Source organism: Salmo trutta, chromosome 23, assembly GCF_901001165.1.
Source record: "Salmo trutta chromosome 23, fSalTru1.1, whole genome shotgun sequence".
Lineage (NCBI taxonomy): Eukaryota > Metazoa > Chordata > Actinopteri > Salmoniformes > Salmonidae > Salmo > Salmo trutta.
The window spans coordinates 20075953-20092081 of NC_042979.1; the positions used below are offsets into that span (position 1 = coordinate 20075953).

At 45.9% G+C, this 16129-nt stretch overlaps 1 protein-coding gene across 1 annotated transcript in view; it reads left to right on the forward strand.

The window, feature by feature from the left end:
• The window catches only part of LOC115159542 (astrotactin-2), a 421339-nt gene that overhangs the window by 324205 nt on the left and 81005 nt on the right, over nucleotides 1-16129 (forward strand). The window contains exon 17 of the mRNA XM_029709358.1: nucleotides 9153-9415. Coding sequence (XP_029565218.1) covers nucleotides 9153-9415 — 263 coding nt within the window. The remainder of the gene's footprint in view (nucleotides 1-9152; nucleotides 9416-16129) is intronic.

Sequence of the window (16129 nt, forward strand, 5' to 3'; positions counted from 1 at the left end):
ACAGACTGACCCTAGCCCCCCGACACATAAACTACTGCAGCATAAATACTGGAGGCTGAGACAGGAGGGATCAGAAGACACTGTGGCCCCATCCGATGATACCCCCAGACAGGGCCAAACAGGCCACTTCAAGCCACTTTAATAATGGGAAAATTGATGTAATCAATTTATCACTTGCCACTTTATATTATTTATATTAGATAATGTTTACATAACCTACATTATTCATCTCATATGTATATACTGTACGCCATACCATCTACTGCATCTTGCCATCTTGATGTAATTAGATGTATCACCAGCCACTTTAAACAATGCCACTTTATATAATGTTTTCATAACCTACATTACTCATCTCATATGTATATACTGTACTCTATACCATCTACTGCATCTTGCCATCCTGATGTAATGTATCACTAGCCACCTTAAACAATGCTGCTTTATATGTTTTCATACCCTACAATATTCATCTCATATATTTATACTGTACTCCATACCATCTACTACATCTTGCCTATGCCGTTCGGCCATCACTCATTTATATATTTTTATGTACATATTCTTATTCATTCCTTTACACTTGTGTGTATAAGGTAGTTATTGTGGAATTTGTAGGTTACTTGTTAGATATTACTGCATGGTCAGAACTAGAAGCACAAGCATTTCGCTACACTTGCATTAACACCTGCTAACCATGTGTATGTGACAAATACATTTGATTTGATTTGAAATATATAAATTGTCAAGCAGACAACCTAAGAAAATTAACAACAATGATAAATGGTTTGATGAAGAATTCAAAAACCTAAGAAAGAAATTGAAAAGAAACATAGAGACATACAGACCCAGAAAACCTGAGCCTACAACCTTCACTACGACTATAGTGAAATACTAAAACAGTACAGAAATACACTAAGAAAATATGAACAGCACAGAAATCAGATCAATGTAATTGAAGAATCTGTAGAAACTAACCACACAAAGAGTTACCATCCAAAATGGAGATGTATGGATAAACCACTTCTCCAATTTTTTCTGCTCTAGAACAAACAGCAAAAACATATACATGATCAATTACAAATCTTAGAATCAGCTATTAAAGACTGCCAGAACCCACTGGATTCTCCAATTACACTGAATCAACTACAGGACAAAATACAAACTCTCAAACCCAAAAAGGCCTGTGGTGTTGATGATATCCTAAATGAAATGATAAAATATACAGACCATAAATTCCAATTGCCTGTACCTAAACTCTTTAACATTGTCCTCTCTTACATCTTCCCCAATATTTGGAACCAAGGACTGATCACCCCAATCCACAAAAGGGGAGACAAATTTGACCTCAATAGCTACCGTGGGATATGCATCAACAGCAACCTTGGGAAATTCCTTTGCATTATCATTAACCGCAGACTCCTACATTTCCTCAGTGAAAACAATGTACGGAGCAAATGTCAAATTGGCTTTTTACCAAATTACCGTACGGCAGTCCACGTATTCACCCTGCACACCCTAATAGACAAACAAATAAACCAAAACAAAAGCTAAGTCTTCTCATGCTTTGTTGGTTTAAAAAAAGCTTTTGACTCAATTTGGCATGAGGGTCTGCTATACAAATTGATGGAAAGCGGTGTTGGGGGAAAGACATACAACGTTATAAAGTCCAAGTACCCAAACAATAAGTGTTTCTCTTAAAATGGGCAAAAAACACAGATTTATTTTCACAGGGCTGTGGGGTGAGACAATGATGCAGCTTGATCCCCACCCTATTCTACATATACGTATATCTACGAATTGGCGAGGGCACAAGAACAGTCTGCAGCACCCAGCCTCAACCTACTAGAATCTGAAGTCAAATGTCTACTGTTTGCTGATGATCTGGTGCTTAAAGCAGCACCTAGATCTTCAGCACAGATTCTGTCAGACCTGGGCCCTGACAGTGTACAAAAATAATGGTGTTCCAAAAAAGGTCCTGTTTCCAGGACTACAAATAAAAATTCCATCTAGAAAACTATCCCTATCTCAGTCTAAACATCAGCACCACAGGTCACTTCCACAAAGCCGTGAACAATCTGAGAGACAAGGCAAAAAGGGCCTGCTACACCATCAAAAGGAACATAAAATCCGACATCTCCATTCAGATCTGGCAAAAATACTTGACTCAGTTATAGAACCCATTACCCTTTATGGTTGTAAGGTCTGGGGTCCACTCATAAACCAAGAACCCACAAAATGGGACAAACACCTAATTGAGCTGCTGCATGCAAAATTCAGCAAAAACATCCTCTGTGTACAACGTAAAACACCAAATAATGCATGCAGAGCAGAATTAGGAGGATACCATCTAATTATCAAAATCTAGAAAAGAGAATTCAAACTACAACCACCTAAAAGGAAGTGATTCCCAAACCTTCCATAACAAAGCTATCACCTACAGAAAGATTAACCTAGAGAAGAGTCCCCTCAGTAAGATGGTCCTGGGGCTCTGTTCACAAACACAAAAACAGAGCCCCAGGACAGCAACACAATTAGATCCAACCAAATCATGACAAAACAAAAATATAATTACTTAAGAATTAACCAAAAAACAGAGCAAACTTGAATGCATCTCAATTGGGTTGAGGTTGGGTGATTGTGGAGGCCAGGTCATCTGATGCAGTAATCCATCACTGTTCTTCATGGTCAAATAGCCCTTACACAGCCTAGAGTAGTGTTTTGGGTCATTGTCCTGTTGAAAACAAATGATAGTTCCATTAAGCACAAACCAGATGGGATGGCGTATCGCTGCAGAATGTTGTGGTAGCCATGTTGGTTGTGTGCCTTGAATTCTAAATAAATCACAGACAGTGTTACGAGCAAAGCACCCCCACACCATCACACCTCCTCCTCCATGCTTCATGGTGGGAACCACACATGCGGAGATCATCCGGTCACCTACTCTGCGTCTCACAAAGGCACGGCAGTTGGAACCAAGAATCTCACATTTGGACTCATCAGACCAAATTACATATTTCCACCGGTCCAATGTCCATTGCTCGTGTTTCTTGGCCAAAGCAAGTCTCTTCTTCTTATTGGTGTTCTTTTAGTAGTGGTTTCATTGCAGCAATTTGACCATGAAGGGCAATTCACACAGTCTCCTCTGAACAGTTGAAATTGAGATGTGTCTGTTACTTGAACTCTATTTGGGCTGCAATTTCTGAGGCTGGTAACTCTAATGTTCCAGATTGACTGACCTTCATGACCTTCATGTCTTAAAGTAGTGACGGACTGTCGTTTCTGTTTGCTTATTTGAGCTGTTCTTGCCATAATATGGACTTGATCTTTTACCAAACAGGGCTATCTTCTGTATACCACACCTACCTTTTCACAACACTGATTCGCTGAAACGCATTAAGAAGGAAAGAAATTCCACAAATTATATTTTAACAAGGCACACCTGTTAATTGAAATGCATCCCAGGTGACTACCTCATGAAGCTGGTTGAGAGAATGCCAAGAGTGTGCAAAGCTGTCATCAAGGCAAATGGTGGCTACTTTGAAGAATCTCAAATATAAATATATTTTGTTTAACACTTTTGTGGTTACTACATGATTCCATGTGTTATTTCATAGTTTTGATGTCTTCACTATTATTATACAATGTAGAAAAAGTTAAATATAAAGAAAAACCCTTGAATGAGTAGGTGTGTCCAAACTTTTGACTGGTACTGTATCACATGCCTGACTTCTATTTTCCTGCATAAGTAAAATCTGGAATATGCCTTTACTACCATTAATTCCAATTAGACTGGTTTGGATTTCTCCCTAACCAATATGGCTGCTATTTTCACTAAATTCTGGAACTTTGAGGGTTCATGACAAAGCCCCTTCAGTAATTTAATAGGATTTCTATGGTTGTAATCATCCTACACACCTGTAATTAATGCATAAGGGATGTGTTAACCTGTGTCATGTGTAAGTTGTCTGCCTAGAATCTCAGTGTATTTCATGGAGCATGCATCTGACTGGATCACAGTGGAGCATGTATTCCACTTGTCATACTCTCAATCCTATCTAAGACTTTGGGGTTAATGTGTCACGGTTGTCTTCGTCCTCCGACGATATAACGAAATCGTCATCGGAAAATGTGGACCAATACGCAGCAGGTTCGTGAATGCTCATCTTGATTTTTATTCACTACAAAAATGAACATACAAAAATAACAAAATACGAAAACTAACAGTCTGTCAAAGCATAGTGCTTTACACAGAACAATCACCCACAAAACACAAACACAAACACACCCTCATTTATGAGACTCTCAATCAAAGGCAGATAGAAAACACCTGCCTTCAACTGAGAGTCCCAACACCAATTCACCAGACATAGAAACAGACACACTAGATTCCACATAGAACTACCTAGACATAAACCAAAACCCGGACATACTAAATCAAACACCCTTTACACAAACACACCACCCCGAACCACATAAAACAAATACCCTCTGTCACGCCCTGACCAAACTACAAAACAATTAACCTTATATACTGGCCAGGACGTGACAGTACCCCCCCCTTAAAGGTGCTACCCCAGAAGCACCTTAACACAAAAAAATATATAAATACCCCCAAACAATACCCAAAAGAAAAATTCCCCCTTTCTAAAGGGAGGGAAGGGAGGGTGGCTGCCGTCAACGACGGCACTGTGCTACACCCCCCCTCCCCAACCCACCTATATTGGAGGCGGCTCCGGCTCAGGCCGTTCCAGGCTGTCTGGGCAGTCTGGCAGCTCGGGACGGTCAGGGCAGTCTGGCAACTCGGGCAGGTCAGGGCAGTCTGGCAACTCGGGCAGGTCAGGGCAGTCTGGCAACTCGGGCAGGTCGGGGCAGTCGGGGCAGTCTGGCGGCTCGGGGCAGTCTGGGCAGTCTGTCAGCTCGGGGCAGTCTCGGCAGTCTGTCAGCTCCGGCAGGTCAGGGCAGACTGGCCACTCCGGCAGGTCAGGGCAGTCTGGCCACTCCGGCAGGTCAGGGCAGTCTGGCCACTCCGGCAGGTCAGGGCAGTCTGGCCACTCCGGCAGGTCAGGGCAGTCTGGCCACTCCGGCAGGTCAGGGCAGTCTGGCCACTCCGGCAGGTCAGGGCAGTCTGGCCACTCCGGCAGGTCAGGGCAGTCTGGCCACTCCGGCAGGTCAGGGCAGTCTGGCCACTCCGGCAGTTCAGGGCAGTCTGGCCACTCCGGCAGTTCAGGGCAGTCTGGCCACTCCGGCAGTTCAGGGCAGTCTGGCCACTCTGGCAGTTCAGGGCAGTCTGGCCACTCCGGCAGTTCAGGGCAGTCTGGCCACTCCGGCAGTTCAGGGCAGTCTGGCCACTCCGGCAGTTCAGGGCAGTCTGGCCACTCCGGCAGTTCAGGGCAGTCTGGCCACTCCGGCAGTTCAGCGCAGTCTGGCCACTCCGGCAGTTCAGCGCAGTCTGGCCACTCCGGCAGTTCAGCGCAGTCTGACCACTCCGGCGACTGTTGACTGACGGGCAGCTCCGACGACTGTTGACTGGCGGGCAGCTCCGACGACTGTTGACTGGCGGGCAGCTCCGACGACTGTTGACTGGCGGGCAGCTCCGACGACTGTTGACTGGCGGGCAGCTCCGACGACTGTTGACTGGCGGGCAGCTCCGACGACTGTTGACTGGCGAGGCTGGGGACACGCACCTTGGGCTTGGTGCGGGGTGCTGGTACTGGGCGTACCAGATTGGAGACACGTACCTCAGGGCTAGTGCGGGGAGCTGGCCTGGGGCTCCATCCTTGCCCCTCTTCACAGCCCTTGTGCCCCCCCCAAAAAATTTCTTGGGGCTGCCTCTCGGGTTCCCTTAACTCTTCCATAGCCCTGGACACGAACATCCTTAAATCTGCCCACGTCCATCCATCCATGCTGTTCTCCTGCTGCTTGGTCCTTTGGTGGTGGGTGATTCTGTCACGGTTGTCGTCGGGGAATGAGGACCAAAATGCAGCAGGTACGTGTATGCTCATATTTAGATTTATTAACTTACAAAAAACAACTGAATACAAAATAACAAAACTACTAGAACTAACAAACGAACAACAAAACAGTCTGTGTTCAGCCCTAGGCTTTGCCAGACTGTTTTGTTGTTCGTTTGTTAGTTCTAGTAGTTTTGTTATTTTGTATTCAGTTGTTTTTTGTAAGTTAATAAATCTAAATATGAGCATACACGTACCTGCTGCATTTTGGTCCTCATTCCCCGACGACAACCGTGACATAATGTTAACTTTCAGAAGTTATTGTCTCAGGTAACGGATGGAGTTGAAGGGGAAAGGAAGAGGGAAGGGTGTATATGCGGCCGGCTGTGATGTGAGCTGCCCTGCGAAGCCTGCAGTAAACCTGGGATAATCACAGTGTTTTATTGTGAGGGCCAAGTGATAACAGCTCCTTTCTGTGTTTGTGTTGAGTGCATGTAATTGGACTCTTAGGTCCACCCCTTGAGCCTGTTTAAATAGGATGTGGAGGAGAGTATCCCTCCCCCTCCTCTTTCACTACTCCAGTCCCTTCACACTCTCTCTGCTCTGTAGCTGGGCCTGTGTCTGGAGCCCATAGCATCACCACAACACCAGCCTATTATCAAACTACACGTACAATACACTGTCTGATGACGTACCATTTGTCTCACACACTTGCATGTGTTGAATGAAAGAGGAAATTTATCGACTGTCACGCAGCTCTCATCTCCGTGTTTGTCGTTTTTACTATGGTCCAGTAAATACAGCACACTGAGGTCTCAAAACATTAGGAACACCTTCCAAATATTGAGTTCACCCCCTTTTGCCCTCAGAACACCCTCAATTCATCGGGGCATGGACCACAAGGTCCATGTGGACTCAAGTTGGCTGGATGTCCTTTGGGTGGTGGACCATTCTTGATACACACAGGAAACTGTTGAGCGTTAGTTCTTGACACACTCAAACCTGTGCGCCTGGCATCTACTACCATACCCCGTTCACAAGCATTTACATATTTTGTCTTGCCCATTTACTCTCTGAATGGCACACACACACAATCCATGTCTCAATTCTCTCAAGGCTTAAAAATCTTCCTTTAAACTGTCTATTCCCCTTCATCTACACTGACTGAAGTGGATTTAACATGTGACATCAATAAGGGATCATAGCTTTCACCTGGATTCACCTGGTCAGTCCATGTCATGGAAAGAGCAGGTGTTTCTAATGTTTTGTACACTCAGTGTATATGTCTCATTATAGCCGGTGTTCCTTTTCTCTCTGTGTGGCAATGGAATGTTTGTTTTTGCGTAGGAGATTAATTTAGAACTCTGTCACTGACTAGTGATCTTATCCTGAAAACATCAGATAATCTGCACCTGTTTTACATTTCTGCTTTTTCCCCCATCTACCCCAGTGGAAGCTATTTTTCACTGATGTTCTGTGAGCTAGTACAGCTCGAAATGTGTTTGTGTGTATGAGGGATTGGAACCTGAAGGCATAACTAGCCCTGTACTTGGCTGGGCTTTTAAAGAGCTGTCGAGAAAGAAAGCAAGACTAGTGAGGTTTAAGAGAACGGACACACATGCTGATTAAGTTCACACACTGTATGTTTTCTTTTTCCTTTGTGAAATATTCCGAAGGCTGCACTAAAATGACTTTTACTCTAAGCTGGTCCCAATTACTCTACCTTGAAGAATGTCACTTTCTCTTTTTTGCCCTCTCCCTCCTGTAAAGTGTAGCTAGCACAAACCGTGTGACTGTGTGAGTTTGGCCTTTGGTTAGGGAGTAGCAAGCTAACACATCTGCATGTTATTGTGTTTATGCAGTGGTTCCCACCTCTGGCTCTGCCTGGTGTTCTCCTCCCCCTGTTGATTCAGCTCTAGCTCAGCCTTTTTCCTAGACGTCTGGATATGAGACGGATATGAGTCAGTTGATTGCTCTGCAATTGGAGTAAACCTGTAGGCCACATAATGGCACACAATGAGAGACTGAGGCTGGAATTAATTCACTCATAGTCAACCACAATAACATTGCTCCTGTGCAGCAACATGCACAGTTTAGGTAATGGAACTACTTAGACAAGGTATACAGATTGAAGAAACACTACTCATTCTGATATGAAAACATTCATACCCACTTGGTGTTATGAAGACCCCCCACAATAAATACACTTTGGGAAGAATTAAGCAAAATCCTCCATAGCACATGATTAATATAATTTCCCCCATCAGCAGTTTGCCATAGTGTACATTTGATTCAATGTTGCCATTGCTGAGAGAGCCTCCTCTCTCCAGCCTGTCTGGTCTCTCCTCCCATCAACACAGACAGACAGCACATCTGCTGCCTCCGCAACACATGGCTGTCTCCTTCCTTCCCTCCCTCCATCCCTCCATCCATCCCTCCATCCATCCATCCATCCATCCATCCATCCAGGGAAACACTCAACACTCAATTAACATTTCTCCCTGTTTCACTCCTTTCCAATGTAACATTGTTAGCCCGCTGGCACAGAACGTTATGCGCGAGAATTCCCCGTCGATGAGAAAATCAAACAATGCTTATTTACACTATGCAGGAATAAGTCATCACCCACCGTTCATTCCTGGTGGAGGAGTTTCTGACAATGAGGGATTATTTTGTTTGACCGCAATAGAAAGTAGATCCAGATGGCGGCACATGTGATGTGAGTGAGGCGGTCATGTGAAACTCAGTCAGTGGAGAGTGGAGACAGAGTGGATAGAAAGAAGTGAGTGTAGCTGTCAGTCCTGTGTTATGGCGATTCAGGACATGTGGCAGACATACACTGATGCACGTTTCTGTGTGTCAGTCTATATGTGTTTGGATCTGGTCCTCTCATCGTTCAGAAAACCTTCTATCAATAATGATGAGGTCTCTCTTGCGAAAGAGATTTCATTTCAATGAGACTAACCTGTGTAAATAAAGCTAAATGAAAGGTAAATTCCCTTGTCTTTCACAAACTGTGTTTGAATTGGTAGGTGTTGCTCCCAACCACTGACACAGGGTCAGCTATTTCTCATAATGGTTAAGGTTAGGACTGATATAATCTGATGTTAGAATATAGACTGTTTTTCAGTTTTCATACCCTGTCCTCTCACTTTCTAAACATGCCATCTCTCCTTCCCTCTCCTCTCCATCTCCCAGAGGTGACAGACCAGGGCAGCAGGCGCGAGCTCAAATCTATGCCCTTCATCAGCTACCTGTCTGGGCTGCTGAAGACCCAGCTACTGACGGAGGACCTGGTGAGCGGTGTGGAGATCCGCTGTGAGGAGAAGGGCAGCTGCCCCTCGGCCTGCCACCTGTGCCATCAGGCAGGCCGCGAGCAGCCCTTGCCCATCCCCGTCCTGCTGGAGGTCAGCCGCATCGTGCCGCTTTACAGCCTGGTGCAGGACAACGTCACCAAGGAGGTGAGGGGGGACGGTGGGAGGGATGGAGGGGGTGATGGGAGGAGGATGGGGAACCCTATACAGTCTGGTGCAAAGGTGAACTTCACCAAATTGGTGAGGCTAGAGGGAGGGAGGGAGGGAGGGAGGGGCGGAGAGAGGGGGAACAGAAGAAGAGAAGGATAGTGGGAGCAGAATAGGGATGATGGGGGGAGATTCCTCTATAATCTGGTACAGAACTACATCACCAAATAGGTGAGGAAGGGAAGGAGGGAGGCAGTAGAGAGGGAAGGAGGGAGGAAGTGGAGAGAGATGGAGGGAAGGAAGTAGGCAGTGGAGAGGGAAGGAGGGAGGCATTGGAGAGGGCAATAAGAAAGGAGAGAGGCAGTGGAGAGGGAAGGAGGAAAGGAGGGAGACAGTGGAGAGGGTAGGAGGAAAGGAGGGAGGCAGTGGAGAGTGAACTAGGGAAGGAGGGAGGCAGTGGAGAGGGAAGGTGGGGGGAAGTGGAGGGAGATGGAGGGAGGGAAGTAGGCAGTAGAGACGGAAGGAAGTAGGCAGTGGAGTGGGAAGGAAGGAGGCAGTGGAGAGGGAAGGGAGGAACTGGAGAGAGATGGATTGAATGAAGTAGGCAGTGGAGAGGGAAGAGGAAAGGAAGTAGGCAGTGGAGAGAGATGGAGGGAAGGAAAGAGGCAGTGGAGAGGGAACGAGGGAGGAAGTGGAGAGGGAAGGAGGGAAAGAAATAGGCAGTGGATAGAGATGGAAGAAAGGAGGGAGGCAGTGGAGAGGGAAGGAGGGAGGCAGTAGATAGGAAAGGAGGGAGTCAGTGGAGAGAGATGGAGTAAATGAGGGAGGCAGTGGAGAGGGAAGGAGGGAAGGAAGGAAGGAGGCAGTGGAGAGGGAAGTAAGGAGGCAGTGCAGAGGGAGGGAAGGAAGGAAGGAGTGTAGCAGTGGAGAGGGAAGGAGGGAAGGAAAGAGGCAGTGGAGAGGAAAGGAGGAAATCAGGGAGGCAGTAGAGAGGGAACTAGGGGAGAAGGGCGGCAGTGGAGAGGGAAGTGGAAGGAAGTAGGTATTGGAGAGGGAAGAGGGAGTCAGTATAGAGGGAAGGGGGAAGGAAGTAGGCAGTGGAGAGGGAAGGAAGTAGGCAGTGGAGAGGGAAGGAGGGAAGCAGTGGAGAGAGAAGGGGAAGGAAGTAGGGAGTGGAAAGGGAGGGTGTAGGCAGTGGAGAGGGAAGTAGGAAAAGAACGAGGCAGTGGAGAGGGAAGGGGGGAAGGAAGTAGGCAGTGGTGAGGGAAGGAGGGAAGGAAGTAGGCAGTGGTGAGGGAAGGAGGGAGGCAGTGGAGAGGGAAGGCTCAAAGGAGAGAGGCAGTGGAGAGGGAAGGAGGGAGGCAGTGGTGAGGGAGGCGGTGGAGAGGGAAGTAGCAAAGAAGGGAGGCAGTGGAGAGAGATGGCGAGAAGGAAGGAAGCAGTGGAGAGCAAAAGATGCTAGTGGGAGGAGCCATAGGAGGACAGGCTCCTTGTAATGTCTGAAATAAAATCAATGAAGGAAAGGAGGGAGGCAGTGGAGAAAGAAGGAGGGAAGGAAGGAGGCAGTGGAGAGGGAAAGAGGGAAGGAAGGAGGCAGTGGAGAGGGAAGGAGGGAGGCTGTGGAGAGGGAAGGAGGAAGAAAGGAGGGAGGCAGTGGAGAGGGAAGAGGCTAGTGGGAGGAGCTATAGGAGGACAGGCTCATTGAAATGTCTGAAATGGAATCAGTGGAATGGTACCAAACACATCAATCACAACGTGTTTGACTCCGTTCCAATAATTCTATTCCATCCATTACATTGAGCCGTCCTCCTACAGCTCCAGACTTCGCTGGTGGATACGGATGGAGGGAAGGAGGGAGGCAGTAGAGAGAGATGAAGGGAAGGTGAGTGGCAGAGAGGGGGCGATGGGGAGCTCTTCTCTGTTTGATAAAGAGCTACGTCACCACGGAGGTAAAGGGAAAGGAGGAGGAGGAGAGAGGGAAAGGAGGATGGTTGGTGATGGTTAGTGGAGGAGAGGTGACGATGGGGGTTTGGGGGGAACAGCCACGTTTAGAATGATATCATGGAATAGGTGAAACAGGGAGGGAGAAAAGGGAGGGTGAAAAGGGAGAGGTAGGTGGAAGTGTCAAGACAACAGTACAGTTAACTGGGTGTGAACAGGAATTAAAGCAATTTCATAGAATAAAATTATATTTCAATATAAAATGAACTGGTAAAAATAGATGTGCCATCTGGTCAAAGAGTTCATCCCAAAGTTCATTGTAACTGTACAGGAAATTAAAGAAAAGGAAACATATTTTTATAGTTCCATGTAATTTCTTCACACATCCAGTCTTAATGTAGCTGCTTTGATAAGATTCCAGTATACAGTATGTTAAGAACATTCTTTCAACACAGTGAACTTGACACAATCATGCTTGGCTGTAGATGTAGTTATTAAAAGTCCCCCTAGGTGGAGTAAGTGGGTTACCTTTCAAAATAAACCGGTATATCGACAAAGGTGACATCATGGTTTTCTCTTTTGGTGGGGATAAATGCAGAGAGTTGTGTGCGTGCATGTGATTGTGTATAATTTGATGGTTTACCTTACTCTCTGTGGATTCAACTGTATTGTCTTGTCACGACTGTGTTGTTGTTCTGAGTGACGTTTCCCCCTTGAGAGGAGCCTTTGGTTATTATACTGGACAAAAATATAAGAGCAACATGCAACAATTTCAAAGATTGTACTGAGTTACTGTTCATATCAGCAAATTAGTCAATTGAAATAAATACATTTGGCCCAAATCTATGGATTTCACATGACTGGGAATACAGATATGCATATGTTGGTCACAGATACCTTTAAAAAAAAGTAGGGGCATGGATCAGAAAACCAGTCAGTATCTGGTGTGATCACCATTTGCCTCATGCAGCACGACACATCTCCTTTGCATAGAGTTGATCAGGCTGTTGATTGTAGCCTGTGGAATGTTGTCCCACTCCTCCTCAATGGCTGTGTGACGTTGCTTGATATTGGCTGGAACTGGAACACGCTGTCATACACGTCGATCCAGAGTATCCCAATCATGCTCAATGGGTGACATGTCTGGTAACCATGCAGGCCATGGAAGAACTGGGACATATTCAGCTTCCAGGAATTGTGTACAGATCCTTGCGACATGGGGCTGTGCACTATCATGCTAAACATGAGGTGATGTTGGAGAAATAAACATTACATTCTCTGGCAACAGCTCTGGTGGACATTCCTGCAGTCAGCATGCCAATTGCACGCTCCCTCAAAACTTGAGACGTCTGGGGCATTGTGTTGTGTGATAAAACTGCACATTTTAGATTGGCCATTTATTATCCCCAGGACAAGGTGCACCTGCGTAAAGATCATGCTGTTTAATCAGTTTATTAATATGCCACACCTGGCAGGTGGATGGATTATCTTGCCAAAGGAGAAATGGTCACTAACAGGGATGTAAACAAATTTGTGCTCAAAATAAAGAGAATTAAGCTTTTTATGCTTAATGAACATTTCTGGGATCTTTTATTTCAGCTCATGAAACATGGGACCAACACTTTACATGTTGCGTTTATATTTGTGTTCAGTGTAGATACACTATATATACAAAAGTATGTGGACACCCCTTCATGAAATCTCCATAGACAAACATTGGCAGTAGAAGGGTCTTACTGAAGAGCTCAGTGACTTTCAGTGTGGCACCTTCATAGAATGCTACCTTTCCAACAAGCCAGTTCGTAGAATTTCAGTCCTGCTTGAGCTTCCCCGGTCAATTGTAAGTGTTGTTTTTGTGAAGTGTTTAAGGTTTCGGAGCAACAACGACTCATGCCGCGAAGTGGTAGGCCACACAAGCTCACAGAACGGACCGTCAGTGCTGAAACTCGTAGCGTATAAAAATCGTCTGCCCCCGGTTGCAACACTCCCTACCGAGTTCCAAGCTGCCTAAGAACTGTTCGTTGGGAACTTCATGAAATGGGTTTCCATGGCCGAGCAGCTGCACACAAGACTAAGATCACCATGCGCAATGACAAGTGTTGGCTGGAGTGGTGTAAAGCTCGCCGCCATTGGACTGGAGCAGTGGAAATGCGTTCTCTGGAGTGATGAATCACGCTTCACCATCTGGCAGTCCGACGGACAAATCTGGGTTTGACGGATGCCAGGAGAACGCTACCTGCCTCAATGCATAGTGCCAACTGTAAAGTTTGGTGGAGGAGGAACAATTGTCTGGGGCTGTTTTTCATGGTTCGGGCTAGGCCCCTGAATTACAGCGAAGGGAAATATTAACGCTACAGCATACAATGAGATTCTAGACAATTTTGTGCTTCCAACTTTGTGGCAACAGTTAGGGAAAAGCCCTTTCCTGTTTCAGCATGACAATGCCCCCGTGCATAAAGCGAGCTCAATACAGAAATGGTTTGTCGAGATCAGTGTGGAAGAACTTGACTGGCCTGCCTAGAGTCCTGACCTCAACCCCATTGAACACCTTTGGGATTAATTGGAACGCCGACTGCGAGCCAGGCCTAATGGCCCAACATCAGTGCCCGACCTCACTAATGCTCTTGTGGCTGAATGGAAGCACGTCCCCGCTGTAATGAGCAGGTGTCCACATGCTTTTGGTCATGTAGTGTACCTGAAGATAGTAATTTTTTTGGAATCTCAACCCTAAGATGATTTAGCTGAGGATCTGGGGCCGCTTGATATTTAGTTTATCACATCATCCCTTGTCTTGTGGAGAGGGAGATGCAATTGGGAGGTCCACTGCACTGTGGTGTGCGTGCGTGTTTGTGTATATGTATTTGTGTATGACTCACCTGTTAACTGGCCTGCATTGGCTCTGGCTCAAAACTGAGCCACACACACACACACACACACACACGAGAGAGACACACACAGAGACAAAGACACACACACAAAGACACACACACACAATGCAGAATCCGATGTTTGTCCATAAACGTCCAATTCCAAAGGTTAACTTTATTCATCAAGGTTTGGGATAGTGTTAAAACAAAACAAATGTAGGCATTAATTCTGAATGGTTAAGGTAAGGGTTAATGTTTGAGATAGGGTTGAAGGTCCAACACAGCTGTTTTTATCTCAATATAAAATGATTTCCTGGTAACAATTAAGTAACTTCCTGTGATTGTTTTCAATTAAAGTGGCCATAAAGAAACAAAAATTACTTCTTAGCAAGGATTAACTTCTCAAGCAAGAATTTTGCGAGGACTGTCTGGGAGTGGTCTGAGTGGGGAGGAGAAAACAGAAACTTATGTCTGTTATTGGCAGAGAGGTTTAGAACTCTCTTTTCTATTGGTCTAGTGGCCTGTTTTGAAGACATCTCCTGACGTTCTGCTTACCTGGACGGATGTCGAATTTCACAGTGGATCTTGAGCGAACTGGCTGCACAGAGATACACACACACAGAGAGACACATACACAGACACATACAGCACCACCACAACCACCGAGATCATACCGGTCCATGCTCCCCAAATCAAGCATCTAATTACCCTGCCTGACTGACATTACAGCAGGCAGCACAGCAGCAATATCACACACACACACACACACACACACACACACACACACACACACACACACACACACACACACACACACACACACACACACACACACACACACACACACACACACACACATGCACAACAACAAAGACCCCAGCCTGTACGTGCCACTCATAACAAGCGCCTTTCTCAGCCACAAAAAAAACAAGCACAATCAATAGCAGACGGCCCCTAGTGGGCTCTGTCGATACATAACCGTGAGGAAGAGCAAAGTGTCCTCTTTTTCTCCCTCCTCTTCCCTCTGGTGTTCTGGGGACAGGTGGGGAGGCAGACTGCGGTGGATCGCTGGCGAGGGATTATTAGCTTGTTATTGATGTCATCGACCCTACGGAGACAAGCCAGTGCTGCTGTTCTTGGCCGGCTCTCTCAAAGACTCCTGCTTCTATTAGCATAGCAGACACAATGGCCTGGCCATGCATCTCTACTGCACAATAGAGACAGTCCCCTAATTGAGACTGTGCCTTGTGTTTACCCCCCTTTCCCCCACCCCGACTTAGAAATAGATGGCTATGCAAAAAGCTTTCACTAAAATGAGATGATTCCATCAGCACAATAAAATAAGGGAATCAGGGTTGTCTATTGTGAAGTGAAAAGAAAAGGATGTTGTCCCTACTCGTGTGCCTATGTGTATAAATCCAGTTTGTATCTCCAGCCATGCATAACTACCTGCTGCTCTCAATGCCTAGCTGCCGTCTAGCATCCGCTGCTGCTGCCCTTACTGCCTACCTCTGACGAGGATTGTCATGTTCCTTCCGTCAATCTGCCCATTACAGAGGTAGACAGGTATTATGTTACTTTCTGGAATTATCCATCTGTCTGTTTTCTCGAAAAACAGCCCTACAGGAAAAATGGGGTGAAGGATTAAAACAACAAATTGTCTGTTCAGGGGCTTCTCGTGTATCAGTTTGATCCTGTTTTCATCCTGGCATTGACATGGCATTCACTGTCCCCCTCCTCACCTCAACAACTCGGTTCCAGGAAATCATTTTTGAAAAAGAGAAAGAAATAGTCACTCTCTGACTTGTCTCCAATGCTATGATTACGAGAGGGCTAGTTTAAGGATTTGACAAAGAAAACAGAAGGAGGAAGAAAACAATGTTCTTTGAAGCGGTTTTTCATGACA